Source organism: Solea solea, chromosome 11, assembly GCF_958295425.1.
Source record: "Solea solea chromosome 11, fSolSol10.1, whole genome shotgun sequence".
In the NCBI taxonomy this organism is placed as follows: domain Eukaryota; kingdom Metazoa; phylum Chordata; class Actinopteri; order Pleuronectiformes; family Soleidae; genus Solea; species Solea solea.
The window spans coordinates 19,816,685-19,835,862 of NC_081144.1; the positions used below are offsets into that span (position 1 = coordinate 19,816,685).

Here is a 19,178-nt window from a genome sequence, read left to right on the forward strand (position 1 = left end):
ACTTTATTAGTTAAGCCAAACATATTTCCCCTGTACATGTTGTCAGTGGAAGACAGTGTTGATTAGGTTAATACCGTATACAACCACACTTCCAAAAACCTAACCTATCCACTTGAGGGACATTTGCACAACTCATCGTACACACATAGGTCATAATTTGCAGCGTTGAATCACAGAATTTACCTGATTTCCGGTTTGTACGTGTGTTTATGTCGCGCTTGACACAGCTGAGACTGTGAGAAACTCTGGTTGAAGGGGGAAGACGTCATCACATCAACTCCTACAGCTGTCAACCATGAACAAACACTGTTGTCTTCAGGTGTCCTGGGAAAGACAGGCACTGTGGTTCTACAAGTGGCACCAGCGTGACTCACAATTTGTATTAATATTATAATTAATATGATTTCCTTTTTAAAGTAAATCTACCAAAGCCACTTGACAGCAGATGTAATACTTTTAAACTCACTTGAATAATAGACATTACATCTTTTCTTTTCGGCTGCTCCCTTCAGGAGTCGCCACAGCGAATCAACCTCCTCCATCTAACCCTGTTCTCTGTATCCCCCTCTCTCACACCAACTAACTTCATGTCCTCTTTCACTACACTCATAAACCTTCTCTTTGGTCTTCCTCTAGACCTAGAATAATAGACATTACATATTTACATATAATTATTTCATACAAACCGTATTCAGTCATACTCTTTGATCTTTAGTGACTCCAAAATACTGTAGATTTTAGAAGTTATGAGGATCTTTATAGCTGAGGAGTAGCAAATGTTTGCCAGGCCTGTTAAGTTCAATAATGTGAGGGGTGTGTTTTTACAGGAGATGGCCCACATCATAAAGACTCTGTCCATAAGTTATGGCAATAGCGATTCATTGTGCAACAACTAGGGCCACTAACTGAATTAAGTTTGCGTTAAGTTTGTACTTTCTTGGAAATGCATATTTATTATTTTTATCTTTACTGTCTTTGCTGCTGTGACTATGTACATTATATAATACTAATACATACTTATTACACTAATAAAGGACTATCTTATCTTAACACAACTTAAAGGTCAGAGCTAATGAAGAACCCCTGAGGTCAGCAGCGGTGACGCTGGCTACATTCACATGACCAGCCTTGTTGTTTTATTCTGATTCAATACAGATTCAGATTTGAAAACTCATTGTTGTTTGGCTTTGCCGTGCCGTAGGTGCGTATACTTACCGAAGTCTGATTTGAAAATACTCTAGGAATCAACGATTGGATTTCTGTGTCCACACAGCACTGACAAAACATCTGATTTTACTCACACAAATGGAAAACTTGGATATGAGGCACCTTAGCCTGGTAATGTGAGCATAGTCAAGTAACAAAATCAGAATTATGAAAATAAAAAGCCCCTGCATCACAATACTACACGTATACGTGTATTTTTTCACATTTTATTTCTTTTCATTCTTATACATGATGTTTTCAAATATGGAGTGCACACTGTGTACTGTATTGTACATGACAATTATACAAATTATGTTTCTTTTTCCAAAGGAGAGAACATCAGTTAGAAGGCTGGTTCCTTTAGGGCTTGCTCAATTAAGAGTTACTGTGAAAAACAAATGTAGCTACTGAAGAAATGAGCTGGATGTCATGTATATGAGTTGAGTCTGTTTATTCCGTCTTCAGGCCCTCCTTGATGAGGTTGAGCTCATAGCACAGGGTCTCATAGCGGTACGCCATACGGATCTGGGCCACATTAGTCTTACGGATGTCGTTGCCCTCTGGGCCTTCCTTCAGGTAGGCCTGACCCAGAAAGTGGAGCTTCTCCTAGAGATGAAAATCACAGGCACATTTGAGTGAAAGGATTTCAATCACCTTTACTTTTCAGTGCAGAAGCACCACACCAATTATGTTTTTTTTTTCATACTGTCATGTTTCTATAGCAGTGTCAGATTACACAAACAAGGAAGAACAACATCCCTTCTGGTTTTTAAAAGCCACTATATTTGCCTGACACACTGGGAAATGGTTTAACAGAGTCACTTATTCTTACACACCGGACCTTTAATTGTGTGAAAAAGTAGCACCACATTTAAACTTCTCCATCAGGTGTGTTACCTCATGAGACAGGCTGCTCTGCAGCACGCTGTTCCTGGCAATCTCACACATGTCACAGGTACTGAGCTTAAAGACCTGGGCTGCGATGGCGTACTCCTCCATAAGGGGCTCCTGTGGACAAAAACAGCAACCATCAAAATGATCCATTCGTTATCTACATTATCTTCTCATGTTTTGAGGTTTTTGTGAGGAAAGCTGGAGACACCATACACAGACCCCGAACAGCCAATCCAAATTCCAGGTCTTCTTCAATAGCACATGATGTAATTTTAGTAAATTATGCTCCCATTTAAAGTGTTTCACATCTGATGACACATGGCACCGGCCAAATCTCCACTGTGGAGCCTTCAAAACAGGAGTTCAGATCACACAACACAGTATTCCGCCCTGATTTTCTTTGCTGGAAATGTACATTTTCTTTTTTTTTTAAATGAAATTTCATGCATGTAGTGAGTGAGTCTACACTTGATATACTACGAAATAAAATGTGATCAGTGAGCTTTCTCTAGCACCACCTACTGGGCACAAGAAGCAACAGCAGCCACTGTCAATGGCGTTCAGAATTCTGTAACATTTAGAGCTGTGTGCTCTGGTACTGGGTTGCAATTGTAGCAAATGCAGCTTTAATTTTATATTGAAATTAAATCTAGAGGCTGTGCATGATCTGGCATAAGAGTGTTTATGATGAATGTTCATTCAATGCCTTTCCTATAGTATTTTTGTGTGAATGTGCATTATAGTATATAATGCATACAGTATACACCACTGTGTACATTATCATCAAAGGCCTTCTCTCCACTTCTGCTCTGACCTTTGTGTAGTGGAACTGCATGGGGTCGTCGGTGGACAAAGACACGACCAGGCCTTTCTTTTGGAACTCCAGCAGGGGATTCTTGGCGTACTCCAGAAACAGGCTGTTGTTGCTGAGGGGGGACATAGCGATCGGGATCTGGGTCAGGAAGTACAGGTACTGCAGTACGGGGCTCTGGTGGTGAAAGGTTCATATGATCAGTGTACAATGTACAATGTACAGTGTACGGGTGCAGTTGGCATTTTGACTTGATAATTAAAAAGAGAAAAACGACATAAAGAGCAATGTAGTTACTTGATGATTACAGGTAGTATGACTCTTAAATCTGAGACTGTTAAAATTGATGCAGAAACTCACGAATAATCAATACCATGACCAACAACCCTTGAAAGCATTGTGAGGTTTTACAGCTCATCCGCTGCTAAATTTCTAACGCAATTTCTTGGTACTTGGTAAAATTAACGTTAATAGTGTTTTAATAAAGAGAAAATATTATTATTTCCAAAGTAACATCCAAATACCTTTACCTTTACCATTTCATATGTCTTTATGTCCCACACACGTTTCTATTGTTATTACCAAGATTTCTTGGTGATTATTTCCCAGTTGTTATTGTACTGGAATTTAAAGTGTTACGAGGTTAAATGAAAGATGGACAGATAGGTGATTTGTAAACAAATCTGTTCTATGTACTATTCAGGTAGTAAGAGCAGAAATTAGCGTCAAGAAGAAAAATGTGGAAAATTAAAAAGGCGCAACCCAATGAGAGCGATAGAGTAGGTGGCTTTATCTCCCGATTGTCTGTCCAAATGTAATGCATGTCGCTCAAAAGTCTTTGCCTGTGACAGAGGAAATAACACATTCATCATCTTTTATTCAACTTATATAAGTTGTGACACCCTGAACTGGCGTGTGTGCTGCTGAATTATAATCTCCATGTACAAAGTGAGACGATGCGTAGAATCCTCCATTTTGTCTCATTAAGAGAGGACAAACCTTCTTGAGGTTGAGGCCGTGGGAGATGTTGTCAGCAGTCATGAAGGCAGCCAGCAGATGGGTGATGGCACCAGCCTCACCGCAGTGAGGCCTGAACATGAACGTGTTCATTCCCCTCTGCCTGCAGAGCAGAAGACAAACAGGTCACTCAGTATTTACAGAGGACAAGATGGAATATAAAGAAACGTTCAGACAAAGTTACTTACATGCGGAGCTGGTTGAGCACAGCGATGTTTGCATACATGTAGTAAATGTAGTAGGTATAGGAGGGGTTCTTGGCGATGTCCCACTCCTCTGGTTTGGGGCTTTTGCTGGAGAACATGTGACCACTGTGTTTGGACTCATCGTCCACACTGTCAAAACCTGTCACCTATGGTCCATGAGAAGAAAATAAAAAAATGATCCAGGCCTTCATCAGACAATAACCTACAGACCTGCTCATATCAGTTGTCCACGTTCAAGATGAAGAAACCAAAGTAGCAACAAAGATAAGAGATATAGATATTGGATCTTGTTTCTGACTCACATGTTTGAGGAAGATGCTGAGCTCAGGGTTGGACTGTGGGTCGATGGTGGCCTGGAACACGGGAAGGAAAATGTTCTCCAACATCTTGCCGAAGTGGGGCACAAAGTCCCTGCCTCTGAAAATGTCACTAAGATAAAAGAAGGACAAATTGCACGATTATGCAAACAAACAACAGGCCTTTGGTGTCAGCAAATGAGATACTATATAATTAATCCACAGCAGGTAAGATAAATTATTGGCTCATGGGTCACGTGGTGTGCAGGAAAGTTTGAAAACGTACTAGATCCTGGGCACTTGAATCATCCATTTGAGGTTCGGTGAGAAGACTCTGTGCCTGACAAACCAGCCTGAGAGCTTGGTCCACTCAATGGGGTTACTGCCATAGATGGACAGACGAGGCTCGGCGTACTGGTACTTGGCATCCTCAAGGTCACTGGCTACTTCCTGATTCACACAAAGATGTAAGCTGGTTGAGTTTGACACTTAGGGTCAACACTTCCTTTTGTTGACACTGTTGTTATTGTCATGATTACTTTATACGTGTGTATTTTTCTTGTTTAAAGCTACAGAGGTGGGTGTACACAGTATTGTTTAGAGCTATTAATCTTCACCTGGCAGAATCGTTTATTTTCCTAAATTAGGCATCATTTTTACATGCAATCATTTGTAGCTACAATATCTTATCACGACTGGCGATCGGTCCAGGATGTACCCCGCCTATACAGAAACATACTTTGATAATGGTGGCGAAGTATTCTCCACTGATGTGGTTCTCTGTCTTCAGGTAGAGGTCACGCAGCTCGCTCGCTCCCACCGGGTTGTACTTGGCGTTGAATTTATCAAAGCGCTGGAAAGTTTGTCTGCCCTTCAGAGAAACAAAAGAGCGGCACAGTCAAAAGGCATGTAGATTTAAACATAACAATGCAAGTGTGCTTTTATGTACTCGTTATATGCTGAAACCTTTCAACTGTAAGAAAGTGATAAAAGAATTTGATTGACTATTTTTCGTGGAACACTTACTCAACTAGTGTGTTTATAAACCTATATTTTATGACACTACGTGTACATTTGCATTGCGTTCATATAGTTTAAATAATCACTGATCTACGGCCATCATGAAACATACAGCGTGCACATCCAGTGAGTCCACAGTGAGGTCATAGGGATGCAGGTGGAGAGACTCGAACAGCTCCTTCATGGTGACCTCTCGACCTTTAAGGCTGTGCACGACGCGCTCGGCGTCCACGCGGTAAGACCTCTTGATGAAGCGCAGCAGGTGCTTCTGATTCATGCAGGCAGCGGCGTGGATGTGGGTGTCGACCTGGAATGGCAAAGAGATGACGATAAAGAGTGGATCGCTGATTTTTGGGGTTAATGTGATGCAATAACTCTGCTTGGTCACAAGAGGGAACCAAATACATTCGCAAGGTGAATGGCAGCTGTGAGTGTGGAAAAAACCGGGACCGCAAACCAGATGTAAGTGTACGGTGTGTACTGTCTAAACATTTCTATGAGTATGTTAAAATAAATCTTTTCTTTTTTTAAATGTTCAGACACTTAAATTATTGTTTTACATTTTTTTTTTCGATGTATGGCTGAACAAATAGGAGAAAATATGTACTTTCAATATTTTTTCTGTCAGTCATTGTAATTACAATTTTATTTTAGTTAGTCCACATTTATGCTTCAGTCCAATATTTACTGTGTAACACACAAAAATACTGACTTATAAATAAATAAGAGATTGTTTCTGACATCCATCAATGTATTACATTTTATCAAGCAGCATAGGACACTAAACACTCAAAAGAAATTAATTATTTTATAGTTGTATATAGTTAATTAACCAAATATAAATTCCTGCCATTGTGGGACTTTCTCCCATATAACAAATGGCAACAGGGCTATAGGCCTTAAAGTCGACTGGGTAGTATTATTATATTTTAAATATTATTATTATTATTATTATTATTACAATAATAATAAATGAGTACCTTCCTGCAGTTGTAGAAATCCCTGTGGGGGTTTATCTTCAGCTCCTTCAGCTCCTCCATGTCATTCAGCATCTCATGTACGTTGAACTTCGACATGAGGAACTTGAGGCGGCGGTGAGTGTAAGTCTTCCTGCAAAGCAAACAACAGCAAATCAACAATCTAAAATGCACTATAAGAGGATTCACAGCTGCTTCACGGCTTCATTGTCATATTGTGTTAGCGTTTGTATCTGTACAACACACCACTGCTACTTTAAGAAATTATGAAATTGTCTGCAAGTGTCTGGACTTTGTATGTTGTTTATACATCTCAGTGGCCCCCGTGTGGATCGTCAGGACCCCACACATGCACACACACACACTGAGTTGTGATGACTTGTGTTGTCATCCATGGTGGTCGTCTAAAACAAGGCCAGCTGTCATGACTTTAAAAGTTTACGGTTACACTGAAGTTGAGCCTGGGTGAATATTCTCAACATCACAAAACACTCACGTTGGGCCCTGTGCAATGAGCGCAATGAGGAAGTTCATGTCATCGATGAAGGTGAGGTAGTCAGGACAGGGCAGGTCTTTGGGCTGATGTTTGTCAGCGGCTGCCGCGTCGTTGTACACGTACATAACACCGTCCTTCATACGAGCAACATAGCCCAGATTCTTCGGTAGGTCCTTGGTATCAAAGGGGTCTTCCCCATCCTTTGGAGGAGATGTGAAGACTGAGGATAAACACAAGATATGAATGCAACATACAGTTTGTAACGTATAACTAAGTTCATTTATTTCCTGATGTCTTTTTCCTCACGTGGCTGCACCTGATCCTCAGGTTTGAAGCTCTCTCCCTCCATCTCACGCAGGTACTGGGAGGTCGTGCATGGGAAGCGCTGATAGGCCAGTCTCATGTACTTCTCCCTGATGGCTAAGGCACGGTAAATACCCTTACAGGACAACTCAAAGTCATCCATGGTCACCTAAGAGGCAGACGAAGGTGGTAACATATTATTACACAATATCCAATACAAGATTTAAAGCTGCAGTGTGTAACCTCTTTTGCCCCCAGTGGTCTTCTGAGTAATTACCAATACACTGCTGTCCTGAGTCACCTAGTCCCCCCCCCCCCCACACACACACACACACACACACACAGTAAGAGAGAGTGACAGAAGTGGTGTTGTCTTTGCAGAGGTTAATTGTACACTCTAAATTGTCCTTAGGTGTGAATGTGAGAGTGAGTGGTTGTTTGTCTCTGCATGTTGGCCCTGCAATGGACTGGTGACCTGTTGATGGTGGACCCTGCATTACACCCTGTGTCAGCTGGGACTGGCCCTACGCTAATGTGGAGGATAAAGCAGTAGACAATGAATGAATGAAGATAGTAATCAGATAAAAGAAAATTTAGTTTTTTTAATAATGTGTATCTCTTACCAAGACGATTATTATAATATTCAGTAGACAACAGTGAGCAGTCATTTTGCTCAGTGTGATATTCTGCAACATGTGCTGTAGTCAGTATCAATATGTTAATAAACTCAAGGCTAAAGCGGAAACTTAAGCAAACCAGTGTGTGCTTCTCTCTCTCTATCTGTAAATGTCAAAGCCATAGCCATGAAACCTAAACCCCCGACAACATGAGCACCACAGAGAGGCTGTGAGCCTACTGACACACACACACACACACACACACACACACACACAGTCCAAGGAAAGGTTACATTATGAACTTTGGAGAAAAACCTGTTGCTAAGCCCAATGAAAGATGATTCCTAATACTTTCCCCCTCTCAATTTCAGTGAATAAAATCAGTGATTGTTGGACTAAATCTTTAACTGATCAGTTGATCAGTTAAAGATTTCCATTAACAGTACCCCGGCGGCATAGTCTCCTATGATGGCAACTCTCTGGAAGTCGGGCACTTCCAGGTAGGTGGGAGTGTCCACTTCCACTGACACTACAGGGGTTGCAGCTGCATGAGCAACACCAGCTTTGGGCACAGCCATGGCGAAGCAACGGTGGTGCTTCTTGCTGTGGACAAACAACAGGTGAGGTTTAGTGGCTGGCTCCAGTCACCGTCCAAATGTCTGAAACACCAACCAAACAAATTACTGTCAAGAGAGTTAATGTCAAGTGGAGACATTTCAGGGACTTTAGTCCTAGTCATTCCCAGAGACTGGGTCGGGGCCCAAAGATGAAAGAATTTCTTTGGGTCACCAATGTAATTTGCTAATTCTAAATCTTTTTCAACATTTTCCATAAGAACATATTTTATTGGGAATTTAGTCATGATGGTTTGTCATCTTTACAAAGTGGGTCTCCCTTCAAAAAAGTTTGGGAAAAACTGGCCTGAACAGATTCCATTATGCTCCAACTCATAATAATCATGAGTTTCACCGTTTCTCAGCATTGTCCGTCGTGTGCAGATGGTGGGCCATCTCATGATGGATGATGGGACAGTCATCAGCCACATCAAACATGGAAATCTCATCACGGACATTTTCATCTTTGGTCTCCGATGCGAAGACACTCTCCGCGAAGGCTCGCATCTTGTCATCGGTCTCTGTCGGACACAGCAGAGGCATGTTGTTCTGTCACTGAGAGAAATGCACTCTGCATCATCACTAACCATCACTAAACTAAGCAGGTCTGGGCCATGAAGCAAGCCACAAATAACTTCTGGCGCGCTGCAAAACCCACTGCTACTGAATTCTGGACATAACATGGACGATAATGGATCATGTCATACAAAGCATATACGTTACCCATCCCGATGCGCAAATGCGTTGCATACATGACCAAGGATTGATTTAGGCACTACAAGTGGTTTGCTGGTACGGCTCCGACAACAGTTTTACAACTGTCCAGATTTTTACTGACTGATCCTTTCAGCTCACTAATAGCTTCTGGAAAGGCGAATTAGATCAAGTACAGCGGGAACAACTCGAGTGTCTTTATGAAGGTTGTAAAACCGACAAGTCGTACAGGTTCTGATGATTAGTAGTTAGACAAAGACACATATAAGGTTAACATATAACAAAAAAGCTTTGATAGCAAAGCTTTGATGACAAACTGCACTTTGATATCAACTGAGCTTTGATTAGAACAGCGCATGCTCCAAACACAATGGAGATTGTCTTAAACATAATATCTGTCACATACAATAAGCAGAGTGATAGTTTTGCCTGCTGGAAAGTTCTACAATATACAAGAACTACAGTTACGAAACACTGACGCACACGCACACACACACACACTATCAATCAACTCAAGTCATCTGGATACAAAACGGTAGAGCCTCTCTGATACACTACAACATCATTTGTTATTGTGCTTTTTAAAAGTGAGGATTATTTGTGGCTCTTTGTGGCCATAACCGGATGTTTATCACAGGAAAGGTGGCTCAAAGGTCAAAGGTCAAATAGCTGGAGCATGACAGCACTTTTAAAAAGACATTTAAATATGTTCAGAAGTGCCTACTAATACTACGTGATTGCCGCAACAGATCGCTAGGTTGAACTACTTGTTGCATGCACTTCATAACCAGGAGCCAAGGCTTTGTACTCAAACATAACTCTAATATGGCAAATATCACATGACTACAAAGCAGAGTGCTTGTTTTCTACAGTGTGTCTCACCCGCCATATACTTACTCTGTGGACCTGAACAACCAGCAAGAGAGTAGCGTCACCCAGAATGAATCCAAAAGAGCATGGGTTAAAATCACAAAAATGCGTTATTATTCAGTAAGTAATTATTAGGGTTACTGTGATAACATTACAGCATAACACATTATTCCATGTAATTGGTGTGCATTACATGTGGAACATTGTACTATAATTAGTATTTATTTAATATGCCAGTAATGGTTGGGGTGTGTAATGAAGAGGGATCATAAATGTTAGGGCTGAATTTTCTGTCACAGTTCTCTGTAATGACACCTTCACAGAACAGTAGATGACTCTCTGGCCTCACTGGTCCCACTGTAGAAAAAAAAACGTTTTTTAATCAAGTGTGCTCAGGTGACGTGACACCTCTACTGCTCCTCGACCTTTCTGTGAGAAATTCATGCACATGAAGATGCTTAAAATGTCTGAATGTGGCATTCAGGAACCAACAATCCATCTGTGTCCACCTGTTGGTCATTCAGAGTCAGCGAGCTCCATGGCAAAACGTCATTTATTAATGGAAGTGTTCACTTTCAGTTCAGCTTTGATTTGGTGGTGATGCATATGTTTGCATATGATTGCATATGATACACGGTAATGAAGCTGATATTGAATGTGAACAGCAGTTTAATAAATGACGTCTGTTTCCACAATGCATAGTTCATGTCTATGCATTGATTTAATAATCACCAAAGGACAAAATGAGGTTGCTGTCACATATTCTTACAGTACTTCATGCATCTGTAATGATCCACACTGTTTCAAATGTTCTCTCTTTTCTTTCTTTCTTTCTTTCTTTCTTTCTTTCTTTCTTTCTCTTCTTATTCATAATATAACATATTGTGAATTGCATTAACCTTGTTCTCTCTTTTATTATTCCTTGACTCGCTCTGTCCTCCTACCACAAGTGCCTCTGACTCCAGGGCTTTAGAACCCATATCTAACCCTACTATTATTATATTATCATCATTATTATTACTACAGTAGGTGCTGCTGTAAAAGTATTGTCTCTACAGCAACTCGTCTCACAGTATTTTAATACTTAATCTTTGAAACTGCTGATCTTTCTTTTCTATCTCCATTTCAGATGGCTGCTCATCTTGGAGTCTGGTTCTGCTTGAGATTTCTTCCTGTTAACAGTTTGTCCTCTCTGTCTCGCCACTGTTTGCTTTCTAGATGAAATATGCTCTGTTTTGACTCATTCATCTGAAACTCGTACTTACCTCCCTCTGCAAGGTTAGCAAAAAGTCCCAGTCAGTGTGGGGAGGTTGAGGGTTAGAGAGAAACAGAACAAGTGTGGTTATGTGTCACAGCTAATATGGAAAGCTACAGAATAAATTTCACATACTTTTTCTAATGAGACGATTCCTACACATTTCAAGTGTGGATGTGCTGTGTAGAAAACATTATTTATCTGATTCAACTTGCTCATGAACACAGCTCTTGTCAGTTCTCCACTGCTGCTCTGCCAGATTGTAAAAATCTGCTAACATGAACTTGAACTGCACAGCAACACTGGTGTGAACACACCGTCCATCCAAGACCTGCTACATCAGAGGTCCCAAACACACAGCCTGAGGTTATATACAGTATATCACACCTTTAAATGTATTATATTTAATGTAAAATTATATGTGTATATACAGTATATATGTGAGCTTGTTTAGTGTTTTTATTACAGTTGTTTGTGTTATCATATACTTCATATTTTATTTCATTTTGCATCCTAAATATGTTTTCTTTTATTTTCAGCTGTATCCATATCATAATTCAATGATTTTAAGCCAATTTCTCACATAAAATAAAATAGATAGATAGATAGATAGATAGATAGATATCATCTGTGAGGTCCAGCTGCTTTGAACATTACTTTTCTATTTTTCACCCTCTGAAAAACCCCTGCCTCGAGCCTAGTGAAGGTAAAATTAGAATCCATTACACCAGCATATAGGTGAGATTTTAACACATGGTCTGTTCTATATACTTGTTCAACTGCAACAAGGAATGTAATGAACAAATAAAAAACAAACTATGAAATGAGAACATGTATCATGTTTGACATAAAAAGGTTATTATTAGTTTTGTGAATCCTTTTGGCAGAAACTGGAACCACTCAGCAATTTGTTATTAAGTAAATATGCTGTAACGTAATTAAGGAAAGGTTACTCGTGACAACAATGTATTAGTCAGTGTGCACGACTTATTAGAATTATTTAACCCCACATTGAACCTGTCATTAAAGCTGTCAGTGCCCTGTGTGACTGGCTGCATGCACAGGAAGAGTGTGATCCTCCAGTCCGAGGATTCTTACAACGTTCTGGGAGACACTCTTTTGTGTCTCCCAATGTGTTGAGAGCACATTCAAGCCCCAGAGTCGTTCTGCCCACACTCACCTGGCACTAAGACTTTAGGCATGATGACGCTCTTGAAGAGAAACGCTCCCTGAGGACTGGTAAAAAGGTGGTCAGGCACTGCACCCCTGTAGTAGGGAAGTGCGGATCCCTGTGTTCGGTCTGTGCAATATTAAGCTGCCCCCTGCCTCACGTGTAACCAGAACCTGCTATGTCCACAGAGGACACGCCAAGACGCAACGGGCAACTCATATGTTTGAGAATCTATTTTTAAGATGTGTTCACTCAGGAATCGCAGGCCAGCACATGTGCAGACAAAGAGAGGGGTATGAGTATGTGTGAATATTTGAGGGGACTTGTTATATAACAACAGCCTGGTGCTAGAGTTCACACCACAAAATGGAAAACAAAGAAAGAAAGTACAGTTAGATTGGTTTTATTGCGTTATGGTGGTCAGTGGCCGCCATCTTGCATCGTCATGTTTGCTCTTTTGCACAGCATGCCTTTTTGAATTTTAACCCTTAGTGCTCACGGGTGCACCCTTGGTAACTAGCCGTGGGAATAATACACAACTCCTTATAAGGACATCCTGGGGTGTGTGTGTTTATAGGTCACATCTTTAGGCTTTTTGTCTTCCTATGTGTTGTTTTTATTGCATATCTTTAAATTTTTTTGGGAGAAGTGATAATTGTGCAGTCAAGTCACAAAATAGACTTGACTGCGCATAATATTTTATTTTAGTTCATAAAAACGAGCCAAGCAAACCTTGAACTGTGGCATATCATCAAATTTCGTGGTACTTTTTGTTCAGGTGTGTTTATATAGTTGGTGAAAATTATAATGTTTTTAATCAGATTGCCTATATACTGTATATGAATATTGCACATTCTTACAGCCTCTGTAAATATATGTTTTAACATAGTATGGAAACATGTGTTCTACAGGTTATAGCAGATTATTATGCAAACTAAATAGGAAAGGGTGAGCAGTGAAATACTCTTTTCGTTGCAATCTGCAGTGTTACCATTAGATGTCACTAATTCTCACACACTGGACACTTTAATCACTGTGTGCTCTTCTGGCGATCACTTGGCCCAGATGGAGATCCTGAGAGCACTGGCTAAGTTCAGGCTTTGTGCCATTCCACTCTCCCTCGACCCTGTCCAACACAGAGCAGGATGCTGCCAACGTTACGCTTCACTGCTGGGATGGTAACAGGCAGATGATGAGCAGTACTGACTTTTCTCTGAATATAGCGCATAGAAACTAATTTTTATTATTATTATTATTATTATTATTGTTGTTATTATTATTATTAATAATAATAATAATAATAATAATAATAATAACAATGTTATTGTTATTAACATTGATCATAATAATAATAATAATAATAATAATAATTATAATAATATAATAATACTAGCAATAATAATAATAATAACACAAATAATAATAATAATATGAATAATAGCAATAATAATAATAATAATTATAATAATAATAATAATAGCAACAATCATAATAATAATAACGGTAATAATTTATTTATTTATTTAATTAATTAATTAATTAATTATTGCTTTTTCATCTTTGGTGCACAAGAAAATGTCATTTCTCACATTTTCACTGAGTACGAGTTCTGCTACTCAGTGCATCTCCAGCCACATGTTGACACTTAAGTCGTCTATTTTTAGGGAATGTGATCTTAAATGTCAGCGTTCCACTTGGGGAGCAACTAGTTTAAGGTATCATGTTGGAAATGGGCAGTCAGTCAGTCAGGCCGTGGAAATAAAAATGCCAGATGAGATTGGCAATGCTCTGAGAAGCTGATGTTTAAAAGACAAACCTTTATAAATATTAAATCCTAGATATTTATTTTTAAATATATGCTCCAACAATCTATACCTTAGTAGAGTTATATAACCAGAGAAAGATTTAACAGTCTCATGTTTTAGCTTTAGCACTCTTTGCAGCAAGAGGACCCGGGTTCGTGATCCGGTCAAAACAAGAGTCTTTCTGCATGGACTTTGCATGTTCTCCCAGTATGTGTGCAATTGGTTTTTCCCGGTTTTCTTCGGGTTCACCGGTTTCCTCCCACAGTCCAAAGACATGCAGATTGGGGGATTAGGCAAATTGGACAGTCTAAATTGAGAGTGTGAGAGTAGATGGTTGTCTGTCTCTATGTGTTTCCCTGTGATGGTCAGCTGAGATTGGCACCAGCGCCCCCTGCAACCTTTCTGTGGGGGATAAAGCAGTAGAAGATAGATGTTTTAGCTAATCTGTTATCTGGACAACATGTTCTTAATAGAAACTTGATTGAGTTTTCAAACCAACACTGTAGTGCCACAAGCATGTGAAAATTGCACGAGCCAAAATCAATGAAAACCTCTCTGAAGAGTTTCTTTTCCAGTGAGCTGTGTTCATGAACGTGAACACGTTGACACGAGCAGAGGGAGCAGGGGTCAGAGTTTTGCTGCTTTTTATTATCCATAAATCATCCCATGGACTCACATTACAACAGGTGCTTGTGCTGCCTGTCTGGTAGATGTTTTGGTAGAGTTCAGCCACACAGACATTTCCTGTAGTTTTCCTTTTTTTTCTTTTGAATCAAATGAAAAAAATAATGTCAAAACATGAGCCAAGTAAATATAACTGTGAAAGCAGGAACAAACCACTTACTTTAACGTATACTTATCCGGCAATTCATTGTGAAATTATGCATATATTCTGCAATATAATCAGTTTACATTCAGACTATTTTGTGTCATTTGTGGTGTTGAATGTATACATTCAGACACTGCTGTTAAAGTTGTCTTGTATTACACCATGTGGACAGATTTGTAGCTATTGAAAATGCCATGAGGTGGCGCATGAATGGCAGTTAAAAGAAACATCACATTGTGCACAAAGTTGCTCTTGTCACAGTTTATTTTTGTGAAGTGGGTTTGTTGTCTTTAAAAAACAGAGTCCCATTGTAAAAAAGGTTTTGGAAATACTGTTTTACATTAGATGCAGTTGGGCTTAACTTGAATTGCATTTTTAATATCATAATTCATTGGTTGGTATCCTAGAATATGGCTTTGTTTTGGTGTTGATTTTTGGTGTTGCAGAGTATATACAGTATGTGGGAATAAATCTGACACCTGATCCAACAGTCAGAGTGAGACCTCAGACACAGCAGCTGTGGCAGTATATTTTCTGTATTCTCCTCACATATGTTAGGAAAACTGACATGTTGCTGAAGTAAATGACTGAACTGCAGCGCAAACCCACTGAGGAATGAGGTATTTGCTTTAGTATATGAGCTCTGCATGTTTACATGTTGTTTTTGGATCGTAATCACACTTCCTGTTTGAAGGAGAAGGAGAAACACCCACCCTATGCACTCATAATCCTCACTGGGGAACGCACGTGTAGAGGACCTGTTCCTGTTTTCAAGCACAAGTCTCATAAAAACCATTAAAGGTACAATGAGTAAAATTAAACTTTTACTGATGAAGTTGCATGTTGCAGCAGAATATTCCTCAATTTAGACAACTAGTGCAACTAGTTCATCCCCATCTCAGGCTTCAAATGACTTACCGTTACATGGATATGTTATTATTATCATTATATTACATATCGTCCACTCTCTTCCTGGTACAATTGTCTACAAAGGATAGATGGACAAACTGACCCTTCTATTGTCTCTGTCCTCTGATCATTGTCCTATGGCAGTGGAAAAGAGTAATATGTATTTCACTAATAGTGTAATAAGTGCTGTCTGCAGACAGGGCCTGAAAGGACAGACGTTCCTTGAATTAATAAATAGGGAGACAGATGGACAGACATACTCAGTCAGCACACCCACCTGCATTTTCTGGTGAAATGCACATTACTTTACTTTATAGTTAATATGTCAAAACATCTCCCTGTGAAGTTAACAATTAAAACGCTCTTTCTTAACCCTTGGATGCATGACCTACTGTTACCTACACTATAAATTCAAGAAATTTCTTTAATGTTGGTTAAAGATGATGATTTTCATTATATTTTGGTCAACAAAAGAGTGATTTATACTTATGTAACCCTTTATACTCATAGGTTGATATGAATGAAAAGTTCCTAGGAGATTCCATAGGAAATGCTTGGGGTCTTTTTTGACCCCGCTTATGGAAAAGTGGGGTAGTGATTAAAAAACTGCAATTTAATTTTTTTTAAATGCAAATGGCCTCATGCCACAAATGTGTTTTATGAGGAATACCTGGAATATGAAAATATTAAAACCTTTAATTTCAAAGATTTTGAAGAATAACAACCCATGGTGTCATTTTTGATCCCACTTATGCATCTAAGGGTTAAAAGAAATGATTATTTGTCACAATGTCATGGAAAATGTTGCTGGGTGGGATCATACACTGTCCTCCAGTAGTAAATGCCATCAGGAATTTTAATTGGCCTTAATTGCTCTTCGCTTCCTCCCAAAAAGAACATTCACTCCGACAGCTCAGACGGCTTCAAACATCTGTAGTTCAGGCAGGACATAGAGGTAAGTCCCAGTAATTTTATCACATGTATGTATATATATATACACACTCATGTATGTTCTGAATAAAACTCATCATGCTTTTTGTTCCACATTAGACTGGGAACAATGGAGGTGAAGGTGTCTGTGGACGGTGTCCCACGTGTGGTCTGTGGAGTTACAGAGGAAACAACATGTCAAGAAGTGGTTGTAGCGTTGGCTCAAGCACTGGGTACACATGTTTGCAGCTGTATATAGTCACATAATTTATGTCCTTATTGTGCTGAGCAAGCTGATAATAACCACACTCGTGTTTTCTTCCAGGTCAGCCTGGTCGCTACTTGTTACGGGAGAAATTCAAAGAGTTTGAGCGGTGCATGACGCCGAGCGAGCGACTGCTGGAGACTCTCGAGAAGTACGGAGAACAAGCCAGGGAGGTTCAGCTCACCCTGCTCCTCAGTGGACCCCCCGTCTTGGATGAGATGAGCAGAACCAACGTTGGCAGGTACCAGCCTTGTCCACCACTGAGAAGGAAAGACGCAGGAGCTAGGATGCGGCGTGGCAGTGGTTCACTGAGTTTGCATCGCCAAAGCTTGCCACCGTTGCCTTGTTTGAGGCACGAAGCGGAGCAGCAGCCAAAAGAGGACATAAAGAGACCGAAGAGAAAGTCTCTGACGCTCATGGAAGAGGCCTGGGAATGGCTGGAGAATCTGGGGAAAGGAAAGGTCTACAGTACAGCATGTGATAAAGACAGTAGCAAGAAGTCGGATAAAAAGAACCGCACTTCATTAAATGTTTTGCTCACTCCCGACAAAGAAAACTTGGGTAGCAGAAGCAAAGTCAGAGGTCAGAAAGGTTTAATGTCGGACTTGGACCATCAAACATCCTGCTGCATTGGAAGTCAGACGAAAGGTAAAGCAAGCAAACACGGCAAGAAAAGACAAGAGGCAAAATCTTATGACCGGAACAGTTTAAGCAGTGCGATCATTGACGATGAGAGAAACCGTCTAAAAGAAACGGTTATAAGTCAGCTCGGCAGTTTGCAGGATTTAGAAGCCCATATAGCACGTGTAGACAAACAGATTCTTGAGCTTGAGGAAAAGCAGAGGGCCAGAAGGGCTGAGCAGGAAGCCCAGCAGAGAATGGCTGAACAGGAGATTGAGCAGATCATGTTTTGGGAAAATGAATTAAAGGCAGAAGAACGTCATGAGAAAGACTTGCAAGGTCAGTTCCTTCAGATTAAGGCGAAAACTGTCGAGTGCAAGGCCATGCTGCAGGAGCACAAGGACAAAATAAAGGGGCTTCATTTTTTTGGCCCTCAAAATGTCGTGGCAAAAAAAGAGGATTTAGAAAAGGTTGGTGCAAATGCTACCACCGAGGTTTCAGCTAAAGATGCAAATCAGCAGCCATCTGATCGAGACAGGGGTGTAAATGTTAACAGGAAGTTCCTGCACAGAGACGCCTCCAACTCTCCTCATGCTCTCGTTTCTCCCAGCCACATTAAGGAGCGGCGGCCCACGGGACCCACAGAGCTCCGAGAGTGGTGGAAGCGCTGGTCTGAGGCCCGAAACACTCAATTACAGGCTAAACAGCCGATTCACCGCTCTGAACTTACTATATATTTGGGCAGCACGAAAGATGAGAATAAAGGAATGAGGACGAAAATGAAGGAGAACATTTAACTGCGATAAAGTGAAGGTGGACTTTATTCTGTGATGGAAGGCTTTGGACTGCTGTGCTGAGGAGTCACCAGGAGGAACTGAGGATCTTTGAACATTGAGGGTTTCTCAAATCCAGTAGTTGTTTTCTTTAGTTTGCCCCCTAGTGACTACATGAGGTACAAGCTAGAAATCAGACACTGTCTAGTTCCTCCACATTTTAAAATATACTTTAATAAAAATGCATCTATAGCATAATTTACTACTTTCAAATACACCTTTGATATTTACATTTTCATTCTTGTAAAAGTGCACATGTCAGAACTTTGCTATGGGACACTACATGTGTGTGAAGAAGGGGAAAACAAATTAATGTTTCTACGGAACCAAATAACTCATAACAGTAAATGTGCTTATAAAAACAATTAACTTCATTGGTCACAATGGTGTTTTTCCTACTGCAAAGTGTGCAGTGAAAACATTAGCCTCCAGTTACATCAGTACAGTTTGTACAATTAAGTTTGGTCAGCATAGCATTTGACAGCTTTATCCACTTTATGATGTGCAGTAGTCAAATTG

General features: G+C 40.1%; 2 protein-coding genes across 4 annotated transcripts; one reads left to right on the forward strand and one right to left on the reverse strand.

The window, feature by feature from the left end:
• Positions 1-1,419: 1,419 nt before the first annotated feature.
• ampd1 (adenosine monophosphate deaminase 1 (isoform M)) lies at positions 1,420-12,621 on the reverse strand. 3 transcript variants are annotated; one of them, XM_058643662.1, is made up of 15 exons: positions 12,477-12,621; positions 8,813-8,978; positions 8,290-8,446; positions 7,230-7,395; positions 6,924-7,143; positions 6,431-6,560; positions 5,563-5,757; positions 5,170-5,301; positions 4,717-4,880; positions 4,437-4,563; positions 4,117-4,280; positions 3,911-4,031; positions 2,915-3,088; positions 2,104-2,214; positions 1,420-1,812 (listed from the first exon to the last, which is right to left on the reverse strand). In XM_058643662.1, the coding sequence occupies exons 1-15, from the start codon at positions 12,496-12,498 to the stop codon at positions 1,657-1,659; spliced, it is 2,205 nt and encodes a 734-aa protein (XP_058499645.1). In that variant the 5' UTR covers positions 12,499-12,621; the 3' UTR covers positions 1,420-1,656. The 3 variants fall into 3 exon arrangements, with proteins under 3 accessions (XP_058499645.1, XP_058499646.1, XP_058499644.1); XM_058643663.1 differs by lacking the exon at positions 12,477-12,621 and adding an exon at positions 10,069-10,164; XM_058643661.1 differs by lacking the exon at positions 12,477-12,621 and adding an exon at positions 9,181-9,392.
• Positions 12,622-16,675: 4,054 nt separating this feature from the next.
• On the forward strand, positions 16,676-19,080 carry rassf11 (Ras association domain family member 11). Its single transcript, XM_058644172.1, has 2 exons — positions 16,676-17,173; positions 17,266-19,080. Exons 1-2 carry the CDS (start codon positions 17,071-17,073, stop codon positions 18,621-18,623), a joined length of 1,461 nt encoding a protein of 486 aa, XP_058500155.1. The 5' UTR covers positions 16,676-17,070; the 3' UTR covers positions 18,624-19,080.
• Positions 19,081-19,178: the final 98 nt, after the last annotated feature.